At 46.2% G+C, this 17,952-nt stretch overlaps 1 protein-coding gene across 2 annotated transcripts in view; it reads right to left on the minus strand.

Annotated features, from left to right (window-relative positions):
* Positions 1-5,363: 5,363 nt before the first annotated feature.
* RFT1 (RFT1 glycolipid translocator homolog) overlaps positions 5,364-17,952 on the minus strand; it is a 37,052-nt gene continuing 24,463 nt past the window's right edge. For both annotated transcript variants that reach the window (XM_037040671.1, XM_037040670.1), the window contains 3 exons: positions 11,737-11,842; positions 6,211-6,460; positions 5,364-5,891 (listed from right to left, as the gene is read on the minus strand). In XM_037040671.1, the coding sequence (XP_036896566.1) occupies positions 5,724-5,891; positions 6,211-6,460; positions 11,737-11,842 (524 nt within the window). In that variant the 3' untranslated portion in view covers positions 5,364-5,723. The remainder of the gene's footprint in view (positions 5,892-6,210; positions 6,461-11,736; positions 11,843-17,952) is intronic.

The following is a 17,952-nucleotide window of genomic DNA, read 5'->3' on the forward strand; positions in this document are numbered from 1 at the left end:
GGGCAGTGGTGCAAACGGGAAGGCCTGCTGAAGGGGGCCTCTGGGACCCCCTTATGCCATCGGCTCTGGCGATTCAGCAGAGTGGAGAGTAGGAGAGCTGAGAACAAAATCAAGGCTGCCCACAATGAATCTGTCCTTGTTTCCGAAGTCCCCCTTCTCTCTCACTCGACGCGGCTGCATGGGAGCCACACGCCATTAGTTCCACATAATTGAAAACTGTGTCAGGATCTCCCAGACACGAACCAGAAACATGCTGTTCAGTTGTCACCTCCAACGTGACTAATGCAGTCGTGTCTTAATTAGTCACTGCTCACTGACTGGACAAACGCCATCACAGCCCCGTTCCAACAACTCAACTTGTGACAGGGTGGTGCAGATGAGACTAAAGGACCAAGACTTTCCATTTTGGGGGTCCCTTTCCACGAGCACTGTGAACTGAGGTGGTTTCTGCCGAATGAATGTGTCAGGCCAGGGCAACACTGTGGCAGCAGCCTCAACAGGGCCATGACTTTGGGACACATTTATTGGAGGAAGAGAGGAAAGGACACATATAAATGGTGGTCTCGAAGATTCTTTCACAAGTCAGTGGATATCTTACAGGCCCTCCTGCAGCTCAGCTACGGCCGAAGAGTCCATCCTGGATGCACCTGGCACCCTGCCCAGACCCTACCCAGAAAGAGCTGGCTGAACCGGCAGGCTCGCCCAACCCACAGGCAGACCATCCCCCAGCTCACTTATGGTCCAGGACTCACAGTTGCTGCTCTACAAAGATGACCAGGGCCAGTTCTCCTTCAGGGGCCTCTCACTCAGAACAGAGCTTAAAGCTGAGAGGAGAGACTGGGGGCTGAATATAAAAGGTGGTGAGGAAAGAATGTCTCATCAACAGAAAAAGCTGGGCCTCTACACTGAGAGCAGCACTGGGTTCCGAGAACTCTCCTTCTCGCTGCCCCACCCGCTTTTCCAAGCTCCCGGGGCCCTTTGCTCACTCAGCCTCACAGGTGCAACAACCAGAGCCCATCAACTCTTCAGGAACCCACAGAAGTGACTAAGACGGAAATAAAATTTACTGGCTGCAAAATGCACACAAAGCTTCAAAACTGATGTTTAAATGTCTGCAGAACATAACATTGTGCCAATGAGCCAACCACAACCCTTGTGCATTTAAATACCCACTCTGTGGATGTGTGACACGGTGTACTGTAATAGGCCCGACACAGCCAGGGCTCCAGGAGTGAGGTGCAGGCGCCTGCGGAGGCTGGGAGGGAGCTCTGGGTGCACTTACTCCGCTGAGGACCTGTTGTATGAAGGGAAAGACCTAACCCCTCCATCTCACCTCCACCACTTCCGATTTAAGCCACACTGCCCAGGAAGGATGGAGAGATTACAGGTGAAGAATCGACTGCACTTTGGGATGGGGCACCCAGCAACTTCTGCTAACTCTTCTGGAGGATAACAAAGAAGTTTTATAAGACTTCCTTCACTGGGTCCCTAAAGGAGGCTGAACTACACTAAGAAGCCCATTTTTCCATTTTAGTTTGATATACCTAGCAGTTCTGGTAAAAAAATGAATGACACGAAATAATGAGACAGATTACAGTAATTGGGGTCAGATGATTCAAAATCAATGATTCAAAATGATTCAAATCAATGAGTCTTCCTTTCCAAGTTCTTCAAATAAAACATATTTTCTGCTACTCTTAAAAGTTAATTAGCAAATGAAATATTTACAGCACTAAGGACTAATTCTCCCAGGTACAGTAATAGTAAAACAAATCATTTTTCATCTGTGTCTGATTGGCTCAGAAGTCCCAGTTCCTTCCGGAGACTCATGGAATAATAAGCAAATAAGGTGATGTTTCAGAGAGGAATTCTTATTTGGTTGTTCTTTCCAGTTCTCTGTGTTTACTGTCTTCAAGACATTTCTAGGGGAAGCCTGGCAATTATGCCTCAGTTTATCTTCTTTATACATCTGGTCTTTTCTGACCGGCTCCACAGGCTTCCAGCCTCCACAACCCTCCCAGAGCCGCTGAGAATCTCGAGCAGGTAGCGCCCTGAGCCCCTGGGTCAGCTCCCAAGTGTTCTCTCCACTGAGCTCCCGGTGAGAGTTCTTCTCACTCTGCCATCAGTGCCAAAGGCTCACCCCTCTGCCTCCGGCCTGGCCTCCCCTAGGAGCAGGGGTGTGTAGTGTGGGAAAGGGTTACCCAGCTTCTTTCCCTTCTCTTGTCCCCACCGGGGCCTGCCCCACTTCCAGTCGTGGCTCATCAGAGACTATGCCAGGGATCATGTCCTCCCCGGTTTCCCCCCTGTAGCTGAATTCTATGCATCCCAGAGGCCTCACAGCAGCACCCCGAGCTCCTACCTTCTGGGGCCTGCGCAGCATCTTACCTGAGCCCCTTCTCCTTCAGGTCCTGGATGCTCTCAGCTCCTCTTCCCTCAACATCCAAAGCTGCTTAGTAAAGAGTCCCTGAAGGGGTTATTTTACATCTCGGTGTGAAAGAATCACTGAGTCCTTCTCTGGGGGAATGGAATTTCTAGTCTCCTCTCTAATTATGGAATAACAGCCTTTGATCTCAGGAAAGAAAATTCTAACACTGATTAAGAAAGACATACTGGCTGGGGATACCCTGGGTTCCCTAACAATCACACTGCCTACGATCACACACATGGCCATGCTTCTGTGAGGCAGGGTCAGTCCTGAGCCACCAAAGAATGGCTGCTTCATTTAAAAGCATGACCAGGCCCTGGCTGGTGTAGCTCAGTGGATTGAGCGCGGGCCTGTGAACCACACGATGGCGGTTTGATTCCCAGTCAGGGCACATACCTGGGTTGCAGGCCAGTTCCCACCAGGGGGTGCATGAGAGGCAACCATACATCGATATTTCTCTCTCTCTCTCTCCTTCCTTTCCCCTCTAAAGATAAATAAATAAAATTTAAAAAAAAATAAAAGCATGACCAAGACAAGGGCCGGCAGACAGAGAAGACAGGAGAGAAAAGGGCAACAAACAACGGGGAACTCTGCTTCCCGAGGGAAGCGGGGAGCAGTGAACAAACTGCCAGGCCTTTCGGTCCCAGACATGAGGCTCTGACGAAGAGGCGGGGACACCACCGCCCTCTGTTGGGAACCACTGTCCAGTCCCAGCAGTCAGTGCGGACAAGTGCTCTGGCGAGAAATGGAAATGGCTCACATACTCAGAGCTACTCGCCTACCTTCCTTTAGAAATTTAAGAAAAAATGTTTTCCTTTTTGGAAATAGGTGGGGTATGAAAGAACTGAAGATATAAGAAAATAATTTACTGATTTTAAAATCAGGATACTGGCATGTATTTGGCAACATGACTACATGAGGCAAGAAAAAAGGCAGGAGAGAGTATTCTGGTAGAGTGAGGCCGGGAAGCGGCAGGGAGTGGGGCAGACGCAGCTGCTCCGCAGCACAGCATCCCCTTCCAGAGGGGTCTGCCAGGCAGGTCTGTGCGGCTGAAGCAGCACAGAAAAAAGTACCGTTATTTTTACCACCAAAGACTTCTTCATATTATAAAAGGATGTGCTTTAGCGATTTGTTTCCATGGAGAAGTAACCTCACTATATTTTAAGTGGCGCTCACAGGCCAAAATGTGATTCCCTCCAAAAATCCTTTCTGGGTGAAGGCAGACTGCAGGGGGACAAGTAATGAGAGCACAAGCATGCGCTGCCCCACTAGAGGGCAGAGCAGAAACCTTGCTGGTTCTGCAGCTGACCAGCAAGTCTGCGATGCTGCCCAGGCAACGCAGCTCTCTTCCTGGGGCACAGGACAGACACTGTGGATGGGTACACGGCTGATGAGGACATGGGTGTGCCAACCTCGGTTTGCCAAAAAAGCTGATCGCAGAACCCTGCCCTGAGAGACGCAGATTCCAAAGGTCCGGAGTGGGTCCTGGGAACCTTCCTTTATACTGCAGTCCAGGGGATCCTGAGGCGGGTAATTCAGGGACCATACTTTAGGTCTGAAGTCAAGTGAGCACGAGGTGAGTGACTAGGTCCTACAGGATGGCATTGGGGGCCCAGTGGCAGCACAGAAGGAGCTTCCAAAGGCTAAAGACTCATCTCTACACACTCAAGAGACCAAAAAAAGTACACAGGAGGGAGGGCCGCCTTCTCTGTGTGCCACCTATCCTACCCCTTGGCACAACCAGCTCTTCTGAGCTAGCCTGACTCTGCCTTACAAAGGTATGATCAAGGCCATGCTTTTAGAGGGTCTCTGATTCTCAGCAACAGCCTGCATTTAGCTACTTCCCCCGCAGTTAGTCAAAGCATTCTCCCTTTGAATAGGTAAACGGTGTGCAGGCGACTGGGCCCTAGTCTCGGTGTGCTGCTGGGTCTTGATCCTTGGCCCCTTGGCTCTGGCTCAGGGCAGTGGATCTAAGTGCATGCATTTTGGCAAAGCACTGTCTGGTCCAAGTGAACTGGCCCAGCTGAACAGCCTGCTCTCTGAGTGTAAACATAGGACACATGGGGATGTCAGGGCTGGGTGATTACTATCACCATGCAGGATACAGTTTGTGCATGTAGCTCCAAAGGTCAATCACACGCAAAAAACATTACTACATTAATGAATGAAAAATGCTTTGCTGGCTCAGAACAAAGCTTGGCGATCTCACCTGTTTGGTACAGGGTGCAGAGAGGTGAGCTCTAAGCCTGGACTCCCATTGTGTCCTGGAGGACCAGACCCACAGCCTGCCACTCTTGTCCTGGGTCTGGAAATCAGGTGTACTGACCAGTGCTGGAAGTAATGGGTCAGTGGGAGGGCCTTGTGATACTTGCCACATACCGGAATTTACTCTGTTTTATTCTGAGGAAAAAAAGATGCATCTATTCAACTTTAGTTGGCATTTATTGAATAGATGCATCTATTTAGTTGCTTTAGTTGGCAACTTTAGATGCATCTATTCAACTTTAGTTGGAAGTGGACATGGCCCACTTCCCACTGCAAAGTAACATTTCCATCAGCGGACAAGGTAGCTCACACGGATCAGTTTCCTTCCAAACTCCCTTGTTCAGGTGGGCAGGCCAGGGGTCTTGAGCCAGCCTGCACCTGCTCTGGGAAGGCACGCGCCAGCCCAGGGGACACAGCGGTGAAGATGACATGCGACTCCACCTCATTAACTTGGGGAAATGTGATCTGAAGGACTTCGTGTTTTCATTTCTTGGGTTTCCGTTGAGTAACATTTTTCTTTCTCTAAAAACCCAGACCACGGGGCTGCCATGGGAAAAGCCACAACTCCAGGGTCACCTTCATTCTTGTTTGGTGCCTAACATCAGCTTTCCCTCCCCCTTTCATAGTCTTGGTCAAATACTCCTCTGAAGGGGAAGATGGCTGCATCTCTTCCTTTTCGCACCAGATGATTAACTATTAACATCCGAGGTACAGTTTGTTGGAGTACATAGCTCCTAAGGTCAATCACACCCAAAGGAAATACTATATTAATCAAAAGGGAAAATACTGATTAGAACACAACAATGAAAAAAATAACTGTATCTATTTTAAAAGAGCTTTTGCCCCCCCCCCTAAAAATGGAACTTCCCCTTCCTCACACAGGTGGAAATGGACTGCAAATGTTTGGCCCATGGTTCTCTCCAGCGTCCCGCCTTACGGGGTTGGCCTCACTCCTCTGCAGGGCTCTTCTGCCCAGGAAACATGTTCTGCCCACAGCTAGTCCAGGTGCACAGGCATCAGTGAACCCCTCAGGTCACGTCATTTTGCCCGTAAGTCTGGACACACCCAACTGAGTCCTAAGAAAGTGGATTAGCTTGGTCTCGGTGAGGAACACTGTCCCAAGAGTTGCTCCCAAACAGAAGGCCCCCACAGCCATGTGCGCCAGCCTGGCCAGCCAGCCTTGCTCACAGCAGAGGAACACCTGCAGAAAGAAACCACCGTCACTGCCCTGGTCCCGCCTTCTGCACCTCCTCCCTCTGGGACAAGCCAGGGAAAGCGAAGGCACCTTTGAGTCAGACAAAAGTATGACAACTATGTACTGAGGGTCTAATCTGTCCCCAAGGGTGACATGGTTTGGTAACAGCTATCACAAGATGATGTCCTCAAGGCTCAGGGGAAGGGATAAGAGGTGCCAGATACCTGTCCAGCTGCTTCAGGAAGAGCGGGAAGGGGAAGCCCAGAGTGAGGAACAGTGGACAGGTTATCAAAGCACGTAGTGTGAAGTCTGCAGGGATTCTCACCTCTGAAACACCAGTAATCCCACCACTGAGGGCAAATGCTCCCAGGAGGACCGGCGACAGCTGCAGGCCAGCCAGAGGCCTGTAGGGGCTCTCACGGTAGTAGCGGTGGATGAAGCAAAGGCTCTGTGTGATCCGAATGCCCATGTTAAAGCAGTTGGCCAAGATGAAGCCCACGCTGCCACACCAGTGGGTCAGGAGATAGGATAACACCAGGAATGAAAATGACAGGGCCAACATTGTGAAATTGTACCTGGGGAGAGGAAAACAAGCAAAGCAGGGCAGTGGGCAACTTGTCCTAAGACAGAACTCCTGCAAAAAAAGTGGCCACGATCACAAAATCATAGAAAGCACCTCAGGTCCCATAATCCAGCTGGTTTTCATAACATTAAATACTATATAGGTAATAAGGAAATCTCACTGTCCTCCTCACCCCTGAATGGAAGAGTAAGAAAATGAGCAATTCAAGGTATGGTTAATTTACGTGGCACTTTGCAATCAGAAAACATAAAAATCCTATTCAGCCCAAGTCTTGAATGTGAGGCATAAGAATATGACACAGGTAACAATTGTATACAAATGCTAACTCTGGTGGGCACTGTGGGGGGTGCCGTGAATGAACACACATAGCCCTTGCCCCTTGGAGTTTAGGTTCATTTTGCAGACAAGGAAACCAGGCACACAGAAACCAGGTAATCTGCCTAGGGAGTGAGCCAACACTCTGACCTGCCCCCTGCCCCCTAAACCTTAGCACTGCACACCGTTTCCTTTGGGAAATGCAGAAGCTCTGTAACCTTGGCCAGTGGACATCACTCAAAGCAAATAACCAGCCTCCAAAAAGAAATGTAAACGGGAGTGAGGCCTGGATTATATTCAAGGGTCCCCAGACTCTTACACATCCTTCCTTTTCTCTCTGCATCTCTAGAGCTCTTTGGAGTGTATGACTAGGTGGATTGCATGCTCCTTTTACTTCTCTTATTTCAAAGCAGCGTGTCACTTAGTTATCTTCAGTTCTCAGCAAGGGAAACCGAGTCTCAGCAAAGGTAAAAGAGCCACCACAATCCTCCAAAAAGCTTGTGGTACAGCATCTGGTTTCCACATAGTGCACAGCAAGCATTCTAAATGTACAGTTGAGGGACCCAAACCCCTTAGGTGCCCTCAAGCTGTGTCTGCTGGTTAGGAAACCTCGGAGGCCACCAGTCAGGTTTTGCACATGAGGGGTGGCAAGACAGCCACTGTGTCAACTGGACACTCAGGTAGTGGTCCTCAGGCTGACTAAGCCCAAGGTGCTATAAGATACACTTTATCAGAATGGGTGGTAAGAATACTTCCTGACATACACACATACACACACACAACTGTACTCCAAAGGAAAGGTGTGTGCTTTCATCCAGAAAGGAATCTGTCTGTTTCTTTGTTGAGAGAGAGTCTCTTTTAATGAGTAATGAAAGTACATAAGCCCATACCTTCACAGGGGAAGTTTCGCCATTACTAGTCAGTGATCAGAGTGGCTGACTTCATAACAAGTCACTGAGGTGGGACCCATCATAGACTAGTACTCTGAACTCTTTTACAAAAAGAAGCAGAAATGGGTAATCTTGTTGTTTTTTTCTCCAAAAAACTATATCAGAAAGGTCTATGATACCACCAATCCTTAGAGTTCAAGCCATAGGTTCATAAACTTTCAGAGTCATCCTCACCCAACTGCAAGTCAAATGGCCACAATGAATGAACCCAACACTAACTTAAGCAGAATGGACTCAACAGTGCACCTGCTTTGGTGTGGAAGGAGCCGATAATGATGGGGTCCACTGTTTTTCACCAGAATAGGACTCTGCACCTGTTGAACTTTCTAGAACTAATATATAGTCTTAAAGGTATAATCCAGGACAAAAATGAAGATTTCAAAGATGCAATTAAAATATCACTTTTTAAAAACAATGCCAAATTAATAACAATAATGACTATTCTCACTTATAAACAGTAAATTATTTATGAATGCTTAGTTTTCCATGGCCCTAAGACAGTGAGCTTAAAATCATACTTATCAAAAGACAGAAGGTCAAGGATGTTGACTGCAGCAGCAACCAAAGCAGCCCCCAGTGGGCGCTGGTTGAGTAAATCAAGGTGCAGCCATACAGTGCAGCTGGCGTGCAGTGCAGCCTCTGCAGCTGTGAACAAGACGGCATCGGTCTATGTGCCACAGTGAGGAGACTGCACACATCCTCCATTCAACAGCTGTCAAGCCCTACTCAGTGCTGAGCACTCGGGGCCAGCAAATCAGACAAAGGAGCTGTCAGTCTTGGGCCTTTGCATCACTGTCCCCTCTGCCTGGACAGCTCTGTGCCTCTTTGCATGGCAGACTCTTCTTGTTTATCCAGGCCTCAGCTTAAATGCCACCTCCTTGCATGGGCCTCCCAATCTAGAAAGGGCCCCACTCTCACTATATAACCCTGTTTCAGTTCTCCACACAGCACAATCTTTTCTTATTTTTTACTTATTCGCTATCTGCCTCTCCCACTGTCTGCTCCAGGAGAACAGGGATCTCATCCGTCTTGTTCATTGCTGTATTCCTGGAGCTTAAAACAGTATTTGTTAGAGAGTAGATGCTCAAAAAGCATTTGTCAAATGAACAGAAGAAAATGAGATATCCTTAACAAACAGAACAAAAATTCTTCAATAGGGTATAATGAAAAATTCATAAATCATATTCTATGTATTATGAGGTTATTAACAAAAAAGCAATGTGCAATTCAAAGGATGTTCTAATATTTAACATCCAACAAAATGCCTTGTTTTTATTTATAAAAACACTGCTCAATCTGAAGTTGGCTAGGTAAAAGCCCATGTTTTAGCCCCAGCTGGTGTGGCTCAGTAGATAGAGTGCCAGCTTGCAAACTGAAAGGTCACTGGTTGGATTCCTGGTCAGGGCACATGCCTAGATTGTGGGCCAGGTTCCCAGTTGGGGGTCTGCAAGAGGCAACCAATTGATGTTTCTCTCCCTCTCTCTTTTTTCTTCCACTCTCTCTAAAAATAAATAAATCTTTAAAAGCCCATAATTTTATCAATATTTTCTTCAATTCAGAATCCGAAAGGTCATAAACCACTCATAACATGTAATTAAGCCACCCAATTCTATTGTACTACAAAAATCCTTACTAGAGCTCTGTGTCTGTTTAAGTTCCCAGAGATGAAAAAAATGCCAGGGGTCTGCGATGAGCCCAGGTGCTCCGTGTGTTCAGACCAGGGCCAGGGCCTACTGTGTTTAATACAAATCTGAAGACTACGTCTAAGGCCACATTTTACTGTTAAGGAAAGTGAGCCACTTCAGATGAGAACTGCATTAGGAGGCACTCTGCTCTCTTTTCTCTGTTTACTACTAATAGCATAAAAATAATTTTCCAGATATTTATATACTGTTAAAATCCCATTACAACTAACTTAAGAGTTGTTTCATTGGTTCAATGAATCATAAGAGGAAAAACAGCAACCAGCCACTGACCATATTCCCTCATGATTTGGTTGTAGGAGACTTTTGTTTAACATTTTAAGCAGGAATAATGTTGATTCTTCCCCTTAACACTAATGCTAAAACTACTGTAGCAAAATTCCCTTCAAAGAGATAGATTCCTTGTCCAGGGCTCTTTCCACGATGCCTCAGTGCCTCTTTTAGTATGTTTTAAATTATATTTAAAAATTATTTCAGCCCTGGCTGGTGTGGCTCAGTGGACTGAGCACCAGCCTGCGAACTGAAAGGTCACTGGTTCGGTTCCCAGTCAGGGCACATGCCTGGGTTGCAGGCCAGGTCCCAAGTCGGCATGTGGGAGAGGCAACCGATAGATATATTTCTTGCACATTGATGTTTCTCTCCCTCTTTCTCCCTCCCCTCCCTTCTCTCTAAAAGTAAATAAATAAAATCTTTAAAAATTATTTCATATTAGAAGCACCTTTCAAATAGAAATAGAGTGTTTTCAAAATTAAACTTAAATAGACTTTTCTATCCATGAAAAAAGAGGGGAAGGATGGATTCAGAGCCATTTAATGGATATAAATTTAACTATCTGAAGCGAACATCACGGTTAGACCACTATTTGAAAACTGTGTTGGGACCTTGAAGCAGGCTGGAAAATCAACTCAGTGGGTTATGATACGGCAGGTTAAAAATGAAACAACTGGCGGATTAAGAACCGCCAGTGTGGCCTGCACATACTTGGTATACCTACCACTTTGTGAAAGCAGACAGTTTCAGTCATATCCACCTAAAAATATACATTGGATCACAGCACTCAGTGTAGTTTTTACTGTGAAAGCTGGTTTGGGCCAGCAGCTCCTTAGGCCCTAGCTATCATCAGAAATCTTCTGAAGATGTGTAATGAGAGATTCCTTGGCCCAAGCCCCTACAATTCTAGTCCCATTGGTCTGGGAAGGGGCTAGAAGTTCCTACAGGAATCTGAACAGTCTGGTCAGGGACTGCTCTTCGGGACTCTAGTCCTAACTACAGTGTAGCGAACAGTCACCAAGCTTCTCTGTGAGGCAGGCCAACATGGGAAGAGGAGAGGCTGCTGTGAACGAGAGGAAGTGTTCCCCAATCTTTGAACTACGCTTTCCCATCCCACCCCACCTCTGGGCCTCTGAGGACTTTCCACAGCACCCAGGGCAGTACAGAGGCAGCACGAACACCCCGAGGGACCCAGGCCCCAGAGAGCAGAGGGATAATGAGGACCACGCACCCTATTACCTATCGCCACTCCTTCTACTCCCTCTTCTTCCCCCAATCACTTCAATCTGTCTCTTCAACCTCATCCTGTAGTGTTGTCTTAAGACACTGCCTTGCTAGTTTTGGCATTTGGACACAAGAAATGAATGATCCTGTGTGTGAGGTTCTTAATCAGCAGTTCATGTCAGAATCACTGAGGAGCTTTTGAAAACACACACATGTGGTTAGGGGCCTGTGATTCCGTAGGTGTGGTGGGAGAGAGAGTGGTGGAAGTAGGTGGACAGGAATCTGCACTCCTAACAAGCTGTGTGAAGGATTCTGACTCATAACCAGGGTTAAGTACCACTGCTTAAAGTTCCAGGGCAGAGGTCCTGATCTGGTGTCAATGGATGGGAAAAAATTATTGTAAAACATGGATGTATACTTGAGCTTTTCTCTGAGGAGAAATGTCACAGATCCCTGAGATTCTCAAAGATCTATGAATCAGATTCTCAGGGGTAGGTCTCTTCTTGGACATACTCCTTGGTAACCCACTGGAGCACTGGGCAAGGAGGTGGAGGAGTGGAGTGTGTCTTGTGCCTGCCTCTGCAAACCTGGTGTAACACAGCCATTCAGGGCCCTGATTTCTTCCTCCACAAATGGTGCATGTGCAATGGAGAGCCCGGGGAAGGTACTGTACTCATGGGCTGGGTGCTACTTCTAAAAGAGCCTTCTATGAATGCATGTCCAGAATGAAAAGAAAGAAGACTGATGAGTTACTTCACTTTGGCTATAAAGGCCATGATTAAAGACGTGTCTTTAAGGTTACCTACCTGTCGACCTGTTCTTTACTCATGGCAGCAAATGTGAAGCACTCAGTTACTCCATTGACAGCAAGCAGGAGGACATAGAGACAATAGGAACGCAGCAGAATAGGACCTGTAAGGAAACAACCCACTGAGATACCACAGCACAAACGGGAGGCCCACATCCACCCTCGGTTTGGCTGGGTGATCAGAACAGGGTCACGAGCCCTGCTGGTATCATCAATGGGCAAATGCATGCTCAAGCCTATAGTCTTAATTATCTGGAAGGACTCCTAGCGTTCCATGGCGCTGACTGAAATAAACAGCTAAAAACAAAAGGACAAGTATGAATAAGTATACACATCTCTTGCTTAACAACTAAAAGCTTATCTGGCCAGCAAGCAAATCTTCTAGCTTTTTAAATCAGCACGAAGAGGCTGCTAGTTGGAGTGCTCAAGGACACAAGTGGCCGTGCATGTTGAGAGAACCTCAGTTGAAAAAGTCCTGAAGAAAAGACCTTGAGAAGTGCAAGTTCAGCAGGAAGCTATGGAGATAGAACACCCACAAATCTACAGGGAGAACCAGAGCCCACAGAGTTATTTCTCTCTACAACAAAGTAATATAGTTCTATAGATAAATGGCAAGCTTCAAAAAAACCTGCTAACACAAGATCAGAAGCCTTCAGAATGGACTGATTCCCTCGTTTAAGAGAGCCATTATCAAGAGACAGCCAAGACATCAGAAATGTAATAAACATATACCCAACCGTGACCCAGTAATTCCACTCCCAGGTGTACTGCACGCAGAAATAAAAGAATGAGTTCACAAAAACACTTGTACATAAATGTCCATAGCAATTTTACATAGAATAGCCCAAATTGACATCAACAAAAGGATAAACAATCTGTGGGCCATCCATACAAAGAAATATTCAGCCATCAAAGAGAAAAAAAACCCCAAAACTACTGAACCATGTAAAAATATGGATGAATCTTAAAAACTGTATATGGAAGGAAAGAAGCCAACCACATAAATAATTAAAAATTTAAAAATTAAAAAGAAACTAAACGCACAAATGTCCCTGTTGTGATATTTCATTCACACATAATTCTTTCTTAAAACAACACTCATCTATGGTTCTGACAGAAGTCAGAACAGGGGACTTCGGGCCAAGATGGAGGTAGATACACTGTGCCTCCTCACACAACCAAAAGAAAACAACAACAAATTTAAAAACAAAAGATAGCCAGAAAATTGGATTGAATGGAAGTCCAACAACCAAGGAGTTAAAGAAGAAACATTCAACCAGACTGGTAGGAGGGGCGGAGACGAGCAGCCAGGGTGGAGAGGTCGCATGGCAAGGTGGTGGCTGGAGGACCGGGTGGGCGAGAGAGTGGCTGGCAGACTGGGCGGTCCCACACGTGTGGGCAGATAAAGCAGAAAGAGCAACTGGGGAGTGAGACAGACCAGGCAATCCAGGGATCCAGCATGAGGAAATAAAGCCTCAAAAGCTCTGGCTGTAAAGACCTGTGGGGGGCTCCAGCGGCAGGAGGAGAAACTCCCAGCTTCAAAGGAGAGTTCATTGGAGAGATCCACAGGGTCCTAGAACATACACAAACCCACACACCCAGAAATCAGCACCAAAAAGGCGATTTGCTTGTGGGTAGCAGAGTGACTGAAAGCCAGCAAAAGGCCGAGCAAGTGGCACTGTTCTCTCTTGGACCCCTCCCCCACAGACAGCGCCACAACACAGCGATGTGCGTTGCCCTCCCCTGGCAAATACCTAGGGCTCCACCCCTTACTATGTAGCAGGCACACCAAGACCGAAAAAATAGCCCAAATGCAAGAAAAGATCAAAGCTCCAGAAAAATATGAATAAGCAGTGAAGAGATAGCCAAGCTACCAGATGCAGAGTTCAAAACACTGGTAATCAGGATGCTCAGAGAATTGGTTGAGTATGGTTGCAAAATAGAGGAAAAAGTGAAGGCTATGCAAAGTGAAGTAAAGAAAAACATATAGGGAACCAACAGTGACAGAAAGGAAAGTGGGACTCAAATCAACGGTTTGGACCAGAAGGAAGAAATAAGCATTCAAAAAAGTGAGGAGAGGCTTAGGAACCTCTGGGACAACTTCAAATATTCCAACATCTGAATCACATGGGGTGCCACAAGGAGAAGAGGAAGAGCAAGAAATTGAAAACTTATTTGAAAACATAATGAAAGAGAATTTCCCCAGTCTGGCAAAGGAAATAGACTTCCAGGAAGTTCGGGAAGCTCAGAGAGTCCCAAAGACATTGAACCCAAGGAAGCACACACCAAGACACATCATAATTACATTACTCAAGATTAAAGATGAGGAGATAACCTTAAAAGCAGCAAGAGAAAAGAAGACAGTTACCTACAAAAGAGTTCCCATAGACTATCAGCTGATTTCTCAAAAGAGACCTTACAGGCAAGAAGGGGCTAGACAGAAGTATTCCAAGTCATGAAAGGCAAGGACCTACATCCAAGATTACTCTATTCAGGAAAGCTTTCATTTAGAATGGAAGGTCAGATAAAGTGCTTCCCAGATAAGGTCAAGTTAAAGGAGTTCATCATCACTGAGTCCTTACTGAATGAAATGTTAAAAGCACCTATCTAAGAAAAAGAAGATCAAAATGATGAATATTAAAATGACAATTATCAACAAGTGAACCAAAAACAAAAAACAAACATCTGGAACCAATTATCAACAAGTGAACCAAAATGAAACAAACATCTGGAACAGGAACAGAATCACAGAAATGGAGATCACATGGAGGGTTAGCAGGGAGGGGGAGGGGGGTGAATGGAGGTAAAGGTACAGGAAATAAGAAACAAATGGTAGGTATAAAATAGACAGGGAGGTGAAGAATAGTATGGGAGATGGAGAAGCCAAAGAACTTACATGTACAACCCATGGACTTGAACTAAGGGTAGGGGGGAATGCTGGAGGGTGGGGGGATATAGGGCAGAGGGAAATGAAGGGGAGAAAAAAATGGGAAAACTGTAACAGCATAATCCATAAAATATACTTAAGAAAAAAAAAGAAGTTAGAAAGTGGTTACTTTGGAGGTGAAGGCAGAGAGCTGGCTGGGAAGGGACCTGAGAGAACTTTATGGAGCAACAGAAATGTTCTATATGTTAATCTGAATGGTGGTTACCTGGGTTTATACATTGGTCGAAATTCATCAAACTGTACTGTCAAGAGCACAGAATCTTATTTTATATAAATCAGACCTCAATAAAGAAAAAACTTAACCACTAAAGAAAAGGTGGGGCAGGGAGATGGAAAATCCAGTGTCTTAGGATCTGGAATTCACCCATGGTTTATGAAAGCTGCTTGATGTGAAGGACCTCTGTGCCATGGGGATCCTAAACAGTTTTACGGCATCAAAAATTACCAAAGGAGTACAAACAGGCTGCCCTGATGCCCAACAAAAACTATCTTACACCGCCCTTTCTTTCGTTCCTCACTTTACCATCATGTTGCATTTCATCCCCCAAACTGCTGCAGAAGGTAGCCCGCCCCCCACTGCCACTGAGGGACAACTGCAGTCGAGGAGGTGGGGACCAGGGTCTGCCCTGACATGGCTTGAGGCCACGTGCAGGGTGCTTCTGGCTTTTCTTCATCCTCTCCAAACGGGAGAGGGAAACGGGGCTCTTCCCATAACACACACCTCTCACTTGGTAACTGAAAGCTAACAGTATATGGGGATCTATCTGAGGGCGTATAAGAACTGCTTTGCATTGTGGAGAACACAGACTCTTGCACGAAATACTGATTCACGTGAAAGGGCTTTGAATCAATTTGGGGGAAAGAGGTAAAAAATGGGAAATTCCTGGATGGAACTTTACACTATGGATTGAATTGATAAGTGTTTATAGGTTGAATTACATGCCCCCCACCCCAAATACATTGAAGTCCTATCATGCGGAAAATGGGTCTTTAGAGAGAGAAGTTAAAGGTAAAATGGGGTCATTAGGGTGGGCCTTAACCCATTATGGCCATTGTGCTTAGAAAAAGGGGGAAGTGGGACACAGATAGACACTCCCAGAGGTAAGATGATGTGAAGACACAGGGAGAAGGCAGCAATGTGACTGGAGCAATGAATGTCTCTGTAAGTCAAGGACTGTTGATAAACTCTAGAAGCTAGAAGAGACAAGGAAGGATTCCTCCTCTGGAGCTGCAGCCAGCAGAGAGAGCCTGGCCTTGCTTAAAGCCTGATTTTGGACTTGACCTCCCAAAGTGTAAGACAATACATTTCTGTTGTTTTATCTATCTAATTTGGGGTACACTGTTATTTCAACCCTAGGCAATTAATACAAGGGACCGGAGAAGAAAAACAGATTTTAAAAAGACAGAGCAAGAGAGAGAAGCATCTAAGAGATAAATGTGAGAAATGTCAGGGAAGTTCAGTGAATGTGTGTTTTTCTTGAGGACGGAAAAGCTAGGTATGAAAAAGAGTTCTGAGAAGAGTCACTGCAGCACTTACAAATCCCCTAAGTATATACAGACAGTCCTAACCCCAAACACCACAGAGAAAAAACCACAGCACCCCACATGAAAGCCTGTCTGTGAGGTGTCCAGGTCCCACATTTGGAGATGGAAGTACAGGGGATGGAGAGTGTAAGAAGCCAATTCAGGTCACAGGCAAGTCAACCTCACGGGTGAAGACAGAGGTCAACCAGCAACTGGGGCAACCGAGGACAGCAGTGTTGCAGGGCCCACTTTCAAAACTAAGGTGGTTGGCTGAACCACGGAGAGGTGCTCTTCTTTTTTGATTAATTCAGGAAGACTTTCTGGAAATGTTTAAGTGAGCAAAAGTGACTAGGGGTGGGGGAGCAGCAGAGTTAGTATTTTCTGGCACAGAAAAGGCATCCAGATACACAGCAGCGGTCCAGAGTCAGGAGCAGGGCGAGGAGGTGAAGGGGAGTAGAGACAAGGGAAGGAAAGCCAGCAGGCACCCTGGGGAAACACACTGGCCCTACCAGAAGCCACGACAGGCTTTACAAGAGCTGAAGTTTGGTCTAAATGAGGGGTAGCTACAATGAGGAGACAATACTACAAGATCCTGCTGGGACAGGGACACCAACACAGCCCTGAGCCAGGCAAGAGATGACAACGGTCCTGAAGATCCTCAGTGGCTCCCCAAATCACAAGTTTGTTTCACAGACTAAGAACTGGACCATTCTCAAGACTCTACTCTCTCTAAAGACGACACTGAGAGAATATCTTTTTGAGTCTAAAGTTAATGTCCATGGTATAAACCATTAGAGACAGAATTTATCACCTAAAAAATCAACTAACACTGGTTCTTTTAATTGATAAATATATTACCAATGTTCAAAACTGGCACCGGCATCTCACTCGAGTAAAAGGACTGCACAATTATAGTTATTTGTTCATATGTTTCCTATGAATAGACTCCGCCAGGTGAACATGATACTGACAGGACAGCCCTCTGCCCATGGCAATGTCCTGTGACTAGGTCCCATTAAAGGCTGCTCTCCGGTGATTACTTTTCTGAAGGGGCAGAGCTGCAGTGAAATAGCTGAGTCCCCGGCCTCTGCACACTAACTCATTAATGGCTTTCCACTGAGGCCTCACTGCCGCTGCCGCATGGAAATGCAGGTCTCAGAGCTCCAGTCCCAGGGAGCTGCAAACTCACCACTGGTTTCACAGCAGGTGCTTCTCAAAAGGCATGACCTTTGTTCAAGGCTAGAAATTTGGGCCTTCTTTCCCTAATACCAAAAGTTTGGGCTCATTACAGTGGGGACAAAAGCCTGCCAGTGAACTTGTAAAATGGCAATTGACAAAGCTCTTTACATTGAGATGAGACAGCAGGAAGAAGTCTTCTGGGTTCTCTTCTAGTGACCTGAGGAATGAAAACCACCTCTGCTAAACCCAAGATGAAACACAGCAAACCGACTGCCAGCCTATGGCCCAGTGCATTTTGAAACTGGTGATGTCCCCAAGGCCTAGCAAGAGCTGTGAGAGGCTTAGTGGCCTGGGCACCAGGTGTTTCAAAGTTCGACACAGTCAACACTTTTCTCCTTCAAAAACCAAGTCACTGGATTATATTCATAGTTTTATTTGCAGAGATCAATTCTATTCTCTGCAAATGGCTCCAGGTTACCTTTCAAAGGCTGTTATGCATCAGGCTGTGAGATTTATGTGGTATTTACTATGTTCAGATATGTTCAGTGCTAAGTGGAGGTTTAT

Source organism: Sturnira hondurensis, unplaced genomic scaffold (genome assembly GCF_014824575.4).
Source record: "Sturnira hondurensis isolate 20B ecotype Veracruz unplaced genomic scaffold, ASM1482457v3 Scaffold0002840, whole genome shotgun sequence".
Taxonomy (NCBI): domain Eukaryota; kingdom Metazoa; phylum Chordata; class Mammalia; order Chiroptera; family Phyllostomidae; genus Sturnira; species Sturnira hondurensis.